The sequence below is a fragment of the Musca autumnalis genome, unplaced genomic scaffold (assembly GCF_047663935.1).
Source record: "Musca autumnalis isolate F117 unplaced genomic scaffold, ASM4766393v1 scaffold_2, whole genome shotgun sequence".
Taxonomy (NCBI): domain Eukaryota; kingdom Metazoa; phylum Arthropoda; class Insecta; order Diptera; family Muscidae; genus Musca; species Musca autumnalis.
In genome coordinates this window covers 213,817,886-213,830,146 of record NW_027411755.1, presented here as the reverse complement: position 1 = coordinate 213,830,146, position 12,261 = coordinate 213,817,886, and the positions used below count along the sequence as shown (strand labels likewise).

Below are 12,261 nucleotides of genomic sequence, written 5' to 3'. Positions count from 1 at the left end.
AGAGAGCATAGCAACAAAATTATCCTTTTTTTGACAATGCAAAGAATTGGCCGGCAAAGTTTCTTGAGTTTAATTTCATTAATCATTCAAATGATTAATGGTCAAAAGTCTAGTTGAGAAAGACGGTAGGAGTTGTTGTTGCTAATGGTCTTGGGTAATTAAAATTCTCTTAACCTGTTTGGAAAATTGTTTTAATTCAAAAAATTGTTTTCTCTTATTATACCCTACACTACTATGTAGAAAGGGTATTATAAGTTTGTTTTGGGAAAAATTCATGTAACACCGCGAAATATTCGTCGGAGACCCCCAATGTGGTATACCAATCTTCATATCTCGGCGAGATAAAGCGATTTTGAGATGTGTGTCCGTCCGTCCGTCCGTCCGTGTGTCCGTCTGTCCATTATAAATTGTAATCAAACTCCAGGCCGCAATTATGGACCGATCGTCACGAGATTTGGTATGGAGGTCGGTTTCACATCAGAATAGATCGCTATTTTAATTGGTGATGATCGTGAAATATTTAGCGGGTGAAATGGACCAAAAACATAATTTTTATCCGATTTTGTAGTTGCTCTGTAGGTCGCAATAATAGTCCGATAGCCTCGAAATTTTAAATAAGATAAGAGTATATGGCAAAGAAGAAGCTTGCGATTTGAGATGGCGATCAGATAATATTTAGAGGGTTAAATGGACCACAACTTTTGTGTGAAAATTGTGAATTTTTTTTATAAACAGCTTATATCTTTATTCCTGAAAGACACATTCCCCACTCGTGAGTAACATTTGGAAGACGATCTCTTGACCTTTCAATTGATGTCAATTATGTTGATGTACGTGATCAGATAACAGAGTTACAGCCTAATATATCCAGTTTTTTGTTTGTAGTATAAATATAAACCCGCTAGAGGTCGCAATTATAGTTCAATAGTCACGAAATTTTGCACGTGGTAAGAGTTTAGGTAGACGAAAATGCCTATAATTTTGAATGATGATCTGATATTATTTAGCGGGTGACATTGATCATTAATTTTGTATGAAAAATATTCTGATTTTATTTTGGGTCCATGTTTCAATTTCTGGAAGGCATATACTGGCAAAGTAGCCTACATATGGAATAATAACTACTGACCTTTCCCCTGACGCAAATTGCAATAATGTGTCTGCCAGATAACGGGAATAATGCCTAATATGTAATGGGGTTTCTGTGGAGAACCATAATTTCCTCCCATACTACCAATTGTCTTATATCATGACAGAGAAATTTTCAGTTCCGTTCATCTGTCTCTCTTACTGTCTAGCTGGCTGGTGCGCACGATAACTCCCGAACAGATCTACCGATTGGAACCAAATTTTGCACTTCGTAATTTTTGCCCAAACTTAGTTTAATTTCGAATATGGGCCACATCGGTTCACTCCTTCAACACTTCCCCCACAAAAGTTCAAAATTTGTCTGGATTTGTGAACGATAATTGTAGAATTGCGAAATCGATTTGGTCCAAACTTTCCATATATTAGTATTCCTTCCAGATATAGATCCGGTAAGACTATATCATTCCACAACTTCAAGTATCTCCCACACAAAATTTGGAAAGGTGAAATTTAAGAGTCCTATCGAATCGTTTTGATTTTCTTAAGCAGATTGTCCTTGCGGTCCCCTTTGCGATGGTACAATTGCAGTGGCAAGTCCATACCTCCAGAGATTATGGCCGAAAAGGTCCAAGAAACCCTGAAACACAAGCAAGAAACCTAACTAAAATGGCAAATCCGGAAGATAACTCTCAAGGGGATTTTCTGATTGGTCCAAACTTTGCACATCCAGTCATGTATCAGGTTGGAATATGGACTATATCGGTCCCGTTCTTCGAGTACCTCCTACACATAATTTGGGAAAAGTGCAATTTAAGGACCAGTTTCGGATCTATTTGAATTTTTTGAAGAAGGTTCTTTTCACGGTACCTATTGCAGCGGTACAATTTTTCCGGAGTAAGTCCATACTTCCTGAGATAATGGTCCAAAATTTCCAAAAATAATTCTCAAACTTTTTCAAAAATCAGAAGTTAGATTTGGTAAAGCTTTACATTACGATACCTACAAAATATATATTTTTATACGGCATAATTATTGTGTTTGCTTCTTTTTTGGTCAGATGCTGAGGGTATATCACCGTTAGTGGAGCTGACTTATAAGTACTATTACTATTTACTTAGTGTGTAATTGAATATGAATAATTTTGGGATTTATAAATTTGTTTGCATTCAAATTATTTGAATTTCTATTCATTATTATTAGTTATTTCTATCGGTATTAAATATGTATATAACCACAATGAACTATTTTCGAAATGCCCTGGAAATCACCATTAACAAGCATATGTGAGGACGATAGGTCTTCAAAAAAACCCACAATCAATGTGAATTTTCCAATTTTGGCATATTGTTTAGAAATGTATAATTTAAAAAATTGTTCCACAAAATCCCAGTAGGGACGTATTTTTATCGCCGAATCCGAAAGGCGTGTACAAGTTGCCACTTGTAGAGAAGTTTTTCATGGCTGAAATATCGGCAGCATTACAAAGGGGTATTATGCCATCGTTGAAAATTTGATGTGGCCAGGCCTGGGAATCATACCCGGACATTCAGCGTGCAATGCGGTTGCACATAGCTAATTCCTAGAGGTTGTGGTGTAGGGTATCAAATGGTCGGCTCCGTCCGACTATAGCCTTTGCTTACTTGTTAAGATTTAAAAATTTAAGAATGCTATAATTTGTTTTTTCTTTTCAGCACGCAACCCCAGCGATGATGCAGAAGTAATTGGTTATCCTCGTCGTGTATCAACCAAAGCCGAAACTGATGATGATGATAAAGACTATAAGGACTTTAAGGGAGTAATCGATACTGGTTATCCTTTCCTTCAGCCAAATCCATCCGTAATTAATTTCGGTTTCTTTGATTCATTTGATGGTAAGTTATAAGGAAACTAAAAAGAAATGAAGAAATACAGGAAGAGAACATTTCTGTGTATATACGAGAGGACGAGCATATCGTCACCATAAATGCCCGAAGACGTATCTCATATAACATAATAATACATAAGGCTAAAATACATGCCATTGCAAAATTTGAAAATTCTACGTTCAAAAATAACGATCCTATTCAAGAAAATTCATTTCAAAAACTGTGATAACATTGTAGATTTTGTTGTAACGACAGATCCCAAAACCAAGCGTTTCGGCGGTTTTGGTTTCATTACTTACTCCCATTTGTATATGATTGATAATATCCGAAATACACGCCCTCATAAGATTGATATTCCATAAAACAGTTTTATAACGTTTTTTACATCTACTGTAAAATTAATATTTTGTAAGTTACGTCTTGGTGACGATATACAAAATGTATTCTTAAGGAGCGGATTTCGTAATATTAACGTGGAACGTGGATTTCGTAATATTAATATTTCTCATTCTGATGCGGCAAAAGGTTTTTAGTATCACACATTATTATTTTATGTAGTAGCTTAGTAATTATTTACGAGGACCCAAAGACTGCTACATGAATTGATTTTTAAAGATATTTAGAATCAAACAAAATAGGATTTTTGAATATTTGTAAGTAGATCGATGACAAAAACCTATATTAAATTTTTTTGAAAAACTAAATATATAAATTTAGCTTTGTTTAGCTTGAAGGATTTATTATAGATATTAAGAATATTTAAACTGTGGGTCACACTAAAGTGTGTCAATTTTTGCAGATTTTGAAAAGTCCCGATGAGAAAAGCGCACAACATTTTTATATAATATAATTGTTCCACAAACATCTCATACGGGACAAGGGAGACTTCTCTCATATCAATGAGTGCACCCCGATTCATATTAGCTCAATGATATGGGACCTACTGTTTATCGCCGAGTCCGAACGGCGTGTCTTAAGACACCACTTTGTAGAGAAGTTTTACATGGCTGAAATACTCAGGAAATATCGCCAACATTACTGAGGGGTATTTTGCCACCGTTGACAATTTAGATGTTGACTGGCCGGGGAATCGAACCCACGACCTTTAGCGTGCAAGGCGGGTGTGCATACCATTGCACCACGGTGGCACACAACATTTTTATACCCTTTATATATTTAAGTTTGTTTTCCGTTTGTAACGCATTGAAATAATCATTTGCGACCCTATAAAGCAAATTCTGAGTATATTGATGCATGCCCGTCCGCCCGCCTCACAGTGGTCGAAATCACTGATCTAGCGGCGCGAAATTAATAACTCGGAAACGAATGAAGATATCTTTCTGAAATTTTGCACAAACTAAGTCTGTATGCGTGGGTAATAATGGACTAAATATGGACAACATCGGCTGATATTTTGGTATAACCCCCATATAACGGTTCCTCCTGATGTTCGCTATTTTGAGGATTTAAGCCACCCTTTCCTTCCAAATTAGTACTTAGCGTTTCTAGTGATCACTAAACCTTTCCACCAAAAATTGTTGACATAGGTCTACGTTTTGGTATAGGCCCCTTTTAAGTTACCTCCCGATTTTCAGTATTTTGGGAGTTTAAAGCTACATTTCCGGGCAAATTAGGTGTAATTTGGTATTTGGGGTTCTCAGTGAACACCAACATTCTCCACCAAAAAGTGTGGACATAGGTCTACATTTTGATATTGTTCCCATATAACGGTACCTCCCAATATTCGGCATTGTTAGAATTTTGTTTACATTTTCAGAACAAATAAGCTGAATTTTGGCATAGGAGGTTCTCGTTGGTTATACATTTCTCAATCAAAAATTGTGAACATTGGTCTACATTTTGATATAACCCCCATATAACTGTACCGACAGATTTTGAGTATTTTGAGGATTTAAGCTATTTTCCAAGATCATTTATCAGCAAGATTTGCAGCTATTTGCAGCTAAATTGTGGTTATTCGAAATCTAGGAAGTCCATATTAATTAGTAATAAGTGAGCCAAGGCTATACCACTACCCCCAAGCACTAACAAGTGAGCCAAGGCTATACCACTACACCGCTACCCCTGTGCATAGCTTTTGACTGATAAAATTCAAAATATTAAAATTGGGATAGCTTAGCGCTTTTGCTCTGAATGTCTTCATTAATACAGGTCAATTTTGTTGAAACGCATTTAAGTGCATCGTCAGTACAACTCAAATAAAACAAGTAAGAAAATGATATAGTCGGTACGGGGCCGACTATGGCCGTCCTCTACCCCTGTGCATAATCTCTTCACCCGAAAACATTTCTTTTAGGGGGATACGAAAGTTTTCACCTATCTGCCTTTTATGCCAAATGACTTAAAGCGAACTGAACCAATATAATTAATATTTAATTTTATATTTGACTACTATCGACATCACCAACATAAATATGCTTCTATCTCCATGAGAAAATTTCGTGATGATCCGATCAAAATTCCGACCTGTAGTGTGATTGCAAAAAAGTAGAAAAAAGGGATGTATTATTGACTATTGCGATATCTCTATTATTTGACCACCTACGCCAACCTACTTTGCATAATTTTAAAGATGGGATTTTTCTACTTTCTTAGTCAGGCTTTGATTTTAGATGGTCACCAACCAAAGGTGTGATATTCGTCATTATTATTAAAATCGGAAAAATGAAAAGTTGGGTTCTATTAGCGACAATTGCGATATCTTCGTTGTTTGACCACCTACGATACATCGTTGTAAAGGTGATATTTTCTACTTTCCTTGCCAGGTTTTGCTTTTTATATACCCTTATAGACGCTGAGATATTTGCTTTGGAATAAAATGTTGACTTTTTCTCCCAATAAATTTTTTGTTCATTCCGACCCGTAAATATTATCCGAACATCACCAAAATCAATAGCCTTCTTCCTCTGTGAGACCTCCATTAATTCTCGAAATTTCGTGACGATCCGATCCAAATTGCGACCTGTAGCGTGATTTCCAAAAAATGGAAAAATGGGATGTATTACCGACTATTGCGATATCTCCGTCATTTGGTCACCTACGCCGACCTAGTTTGCATCATTGTAAAGATGGGATCTTCTACATTCATAGTCAGGCTTTGCTTTTTGAAAGTCCTTAACCAAAGTTGTGACATTCGTCATTATAATTAAAATTGCAAAAATGAAAAGTTGGGTTTTATTTGCGACTATTGTGATATCTTCATTGTTTGACCGCCTACGAGAACCTACTTTACATTATTAGAAAGGTGATATTTTGTACTTTCATTGTCATGTTTTGGTTTTGGTATATCCCATATAGAAGCAGAGATATTCGCTTTGGAAAAACGGTTTTTTTATATAAATAAGTTTTTTGTCCATTACGACCCCTAAATATTATCCGATTATCACCAAAATCAATAGGCTTCTTCATCTGTGAGACCCCCATTAACCCTCGAAATTTCGTGACGATCCGATCAAAATTGCGACCTGTAGCGTGATTTCCAAAAAAATTGAAAAATGGGATGTATTACCGACTACTGCGATATCTCCGTCATTTGGTCACCTATGCCGACCTAGTTTGCATCATTATAATGATGGAATTTTCTACTTTTATAGTCAGGATTTGCTTTTGGAAAGTCCCCAACCAAAGCTGTGATATTCGTCATTATAATTAAAATCGCAAAAATGAAAATTTGGGTTTTATTTGCAACTATTGTGATATCTTCGTTGTTTGATCAACCACGAGAACCTACCTTACATGATTAGAAAGGTGATATTTTCTACTTTCATTGTCAGGTTGTACTTTTGGTATACTCCATACAAAAGCTGAGATATTCGCTTTGGAAAAAACGTTGCCTTTTTATCCACATAAGATTTTTGCCCATTCCGACCCCTAAATATTATCCGACCATCACCAAAATCAATAGGCTTCTTCCCCTCCGGGAACCCCATCAACATCCAAAATTTCGTAACGATACGATCAAAATTACGACCTGATTACAAGGTTTAGATGGACAGACGGATGGGTCTACGAACATTATTTCGATGCGTTACAAACATTTTGGCCAAAACCAACTTATAATACCCTCCCCACATAGTGGTGTAGGGTTTAAAAAATTGGACTGCACCTTAGAGAACCTTTTGTAGTTACGCTCCATTCAACAAAAGTATATAGCAAAAAAAACATTTTTTGAAAATATATTGCTATATAACTATGCAAAATCAGGCCCCATACATTTTTTTTAAATTTAACTTTGTTTAGTTTTATTACTAATTTATTTAACAACTACACCAATATGAAATCAAGTTTTTAGCAACAATTTTGTTAACATCTGATGCATCGAAATTTCGTGCACTTGACAGTGAATAACAATGTGAATATTTACAACAACAAAAAAGTAAAAAAAAAAACAAAGTTAGTCAGCAGAGTGTCTGTAATCGATACAATGGAAAACATTTTGCAGTTTTATACATTGATTTTTTGACTTTCGCGCCGCTAGATCAATGGTTTCGACCAGTGTGCTTCTGTTGTAATCACTCTAGCATCCACAAAAATGGAGATAGGACACTGACATTTTGTCTTTTGTTTGCAGGCATCTCAAGTTCGATGAAGGAATTTTTGGTAGAGTCCCCAAAATTTTTAACGAAACTAGCTGTAGTTTGATATTTGAGGTGCTCAATAGTTACGACATAGGTCCATGTTTTGGTATGGCTCCCATATAACGGTACCTTCCGATTTTCTGTATTTTGAGAATTTCAGCTAAAAATTTTAATCAAATTTGACATTTGAGGTGCTTAGTGTTTATTAGAAAGCGGAATCTTATGCTAATACATATATGGTTAGGATGGTCGTAGAGAAAATCTGATTAGACAGAAACTCGTTTTATCACAAAATAAAACGAATTAGGCCCAGACATTTTTGCATATTTTGCATATTTGCATATCGTGCATATTTTGACATATTTGCATAAAATGAGCATATGCAAATTCATATACAAAAATATATACAAGGATTTGTTGTCTAAAAATCCTACCGAAATGGCTGAAATGTGGTATTAAGTCTTTTTTAGGGTATGAAACTTGAAAATTGTCAGCATGGGTCAACGCCTTCATATAGACCCCATAGAACGGTACCTCTCTATTCCCGATATTTTGTAGGTTGTGGCCTCAGCAACACACTTAAATGGCTGACATGGTGTATAAATTCTTCGTTGGGTGTATAAAACTTTCCACCTGAAATTTGTCAGTATAGGTCCACGTCTTCATATAGCCCCCATAGAGCGGTACCTCCCGATTTTCGGTATTTTGATGTTTTTAGCTACAATTTTTTTAGCTGTAATTTGACATTTGAGGTTCTCAGTGGTTGTAAAACTTCTTCAATAAAACTCGTCAAAATAGGTCATATAATGGTACCTTTCGAGTTTCGGTATTTTGAGGATTTTAGCTACAATTTTTAACCGAACTAGCTATAATTTTACAGTCTCAGTGGTTATAAAACTTCTTCACTAAAAATCGTCAACATAGATCCATGTTTTGGTATGGCCCCAACGGTATCTTCCGATGTTCGGTATTTTGAGGATTTTAGCTACTATTTTTAATCTAACCAGCTGTAAATTGACATTTGAGGTCCTTAGTAGCCATGAACCTTCTTCAGTAAAAATCGTCAACATAGCTCCATACCTCCCGATTTTCGGCATTTTGAAGGTCTTAGCTACATTTTTTAATCGAACTACCTGTAATTTAACATTTGAGGTTCCCAGTGGTAACAAAATATATCCAGAAAAAAATGTTAGCATAGGTCCATGTTTTGGTATAACCCCCAAATAACGGTACCTTCCGATTTTCTTTATTTTGATGATTATTGAACAGCATACAACGTTACAATTTTTGACAGAACTATGCGTTGTTTTTACGTTTGAGGTTTCCTGTGGTCACAAAACATCTCTTTTTTGGGTATAGCTCAAATACAATGCTACCTTCCGATTTGCAATATTTTGAGGATTTAAACTACATTTTCCGAAAATTAATTGTATCGCCCGAAATAATTAATAATTTAATATCCTCTATGCCTACAAGATGCGCGTGTGTCATCCAGAATAAAGGATACCCAAAGAAATATTGAGTTCTTTTTGTTTTGTTCCATAAATTAGGGGTGTTGTGATTATGTTTGAGAGTTAAAATGTTTTTTGAATTTTAACTTTTTTATAAAGTTCTGAATTCCTTAGGTTTGTGTTTTTTCAATTATAAAATATAATATATGGCGAATAACAAAATTCCTTTACAATTCCATTTGAAAAAAATTAAAAATTTTTTTTACGAGCACATCTACGATTTTTGGTACAGAGGTAAAGGAAAAAAATCCGGTTTCAAATCTGCTCGCGTTCACGAAATTGGCCAATGCGCGCAAAAGTTATAGCGGTTTTTATTCTCATATAAAGAAAAAATATTTAAAAATATCTTTTTTGTTGTTATGAGAAAATGTATGCATAAATCGTTAACAGCAGTCCATATCTATTCGTAGATGTTTAAATAGTTATTAAATTTATTATTATTTTCGCGGAAAGTCAACAAATAATAAAACAATTTTGAAGTAAATCCAAATTATCCTGTCCCAGAATCCGTACAAACCCTCAAAAATAAATTAAAGAATATATGCGGAATCTAGACAATGCGTAGAAAAATATGATACCAAATTTATAGAGATTGGGTACATAAATTGCATATTATAGCAACAACAAAAGAGAAAAACTTATTGTTGGAAAATATTGTTGCAAATATTTTTTTGGTTTGATTCTAAAAATTAGAAAAAAATATTTGGGAGTTCTCCAACTATTTTGCTAAAATCCCATAGAATAATGAATGTATACAGTTAAAACTTCATCAAAACATATGGTTTACCATCGCCAGAGTTTAACTGATTACTGTGATAACTTATAAGGGTAGGAAATTAAGAGTAATATTGAAATTACAATCATTCAATTAATATTATAATTAAAAAGCCTGTTATTCGCGAATTAGTTAAAGTCGGTTGATGCGCATCCGTTTTTGGATACAGCGAATCAATCTCTGTCAAAATTTATGCATATTTCGATGTTTCACTCAGGGACCATTGTGTGCCACCAGTTGCATCATACACTGCAAAAAACCTTAAAGTTGGTGAAAGTCGCGCAATGTGCATACGATTTTGATGCGCATCCGGTTTCGTCAGCGCCTATCAAAAATACGTCCAAATATACCAATTTTAATTAGATTCTTCAAGAACCGCGGATGTGCCTCCACATTATATTTTTGGTGAAAAACCCATATTACACGCGAATCTCTGTAATTTATGATTCGCAAATATTATAATCGCGTATAAAGGATTCCATTTACGTAAAAAAATTTCAAGAAAATCGCGGTTTAGTACGCGGATTTGTCGAAATAATTTTTTGCTGCTTTTCCTATTTTCAGGGTATCTATATCCGCGGTTTTAGTGGATGGATTCGCTCGCGGAAGGTCTCATTAGATCCGTCGCGTAAAAAAACTAAATTCATGCGGGGTACAAAGGAAATTGAATGGCACTTGTAAATTTTAAACGCAAAAAATAGGTTTTTTAAAAAAAAATCACACATCAAATATTGGCCTTTAGACTCCAATTACTAGGATGCTGTAAGGAGCACACTCATGAGATATGCATTAAACGACGTAGAATCAAGAGTTTTATAATCCTAATGTGAGTTTTGAATATTATCTTGTTGCGCGTCCGAATTATTAAAACAATTCAAAAAACCCCGAAATTCCGGCTTCAAAATGTAAGCATCAATTTTAGGTTGATGCAGTGGATATATCGAAAAATGATACACTAGTATCATATTGCCCATGAAGTATTCTTTGAGTCTTTCTTTGGGCATATGTCTATAAAATGTAAGGTTAAGCCTAAAATCGGAAGGGAGCATAAAAAAACTTGTTGGCTTCAACCCATTTTTACCTATTTTTCTACATTGATGCCAACACAGCTTCCACGTAAATTAATTTTAATGGTCGACCTTATGGGATTCCTCCTAAAACACTTCAGTTTAAAGAATGTATATCATACTATATAGAATATGTTAACAGTTCGCGAATTCTGAAAAGGTGAAACTCGGATTCATCGATTGTAAAAAATTTTTGTTTTTCGTCATATATAGCATTTCCAAATTAAATGAAACCTTTTCCAAATTGAATGAAACCTTTTCCAAATTAAATGAAACCTTTTCCAAATTAAGTGAAACCTTTTCCAAATTAAATGAAACCTTTTCCAAATCAAATGAAACCTTTTCCAAATCAAATGAAACCGTTAAATGTCAAAAATGACCATGAAAACGCGACAAAATTGATTAGTTGTCAATGAGGGTCGTAATTAATATTTTCTGAGCGACATTTTTGAAAACATTTCGAAGCTGAAAAACGTAATCATGTGGTACTTTTATAGCGCTTCTTAATATAAGGGACGAAAAGGACATTGAAGGAATGGAGTTAGAAGGTCGAAATGCCCTACGAAAATAATCCTCATTCGATTTGAGTGAAAAGAAGTCGTCTCATAAATAAGCTAAAACAACAGTTAACAAAGATATAACGTTAATTTCAGTTACCTTACATGGTCTTCAGCAGAAACTTAATCAGGCCAAAACTCGGAAGTTCGACTCACGGCTGATCTGTCCCTCTGGATTCCTAATATACTCACCAAGGGCTTTCATTCCCAAAAGGAATTATCTCTGCCCCAGATTTTCAACTCCATTTTGTGTCACAGTGTTATTAGGAATTTTGTAAACCTTAATTCTCTCTTTAGGATTATTTCGCTATAATCTTAATTGATGCCCAAAAATTATGAACTGTTCAAGTTCAAGGAAGCAAATCATGCAGGGAGGTACACTTTTATGTCATTACTTTAGATTAGACTTTAAGTAAAAAATCGTTGAAAACCCATATAATTTTTTATTTCTTTCTCTTTCCAAAATATGCTGGCTTTTTTCATTTAATAGAAATAAAGGTTTCATTCAATTTGGAAAAGGTTTCATTTGATTTGGAAAAGGTTTCATTTGATTTGGAAAATGTTTCATTTAATTTGGAAAAAGTTTCATTCAATTTGGAAAAGGTTTCATTTAATTTGGAAATGCTATAATAAAATATACATAAATAAAAAGGAAAATACAAAAAAAACTTATCCTACAAAAATTTGTAAAAATCGGCTCGGATTTTAATATTAGCTATATAAATATAGGGCCCATGGAAATTTTGAGACCCCAGTGGCACGTGTTATTAACTTTAAAATCTAACGAAACTAAACACTT

General features: G+C 34.5%; 1 protein-coding gene across 4 annotated transcripts in view; it reads left to right on the top strand.

The window, feature by feature from the left end:
* Window positions 1-12,261, top strand: part of vir-1 (virus-induced RNA 1) — a 273,677-nt gene that overhangs the window by 178,909 nt on the left and 82,507 nt on the right. For all 4 annotated transcript variants that reach the window (XM_073970864.1, XM_073970863.1, XM_073970867.1 and 1 more), the window contains exon 3: window positions 2,781-2,960. In XM_073970864.1, coding sequence (XP_073826965.1) covers window positions 2,781-2,960 — 180 coding nt within the window. The remainder of the gene's footprint in view (window positions 1-2,780; window positions 2,961-12,261) is intronic.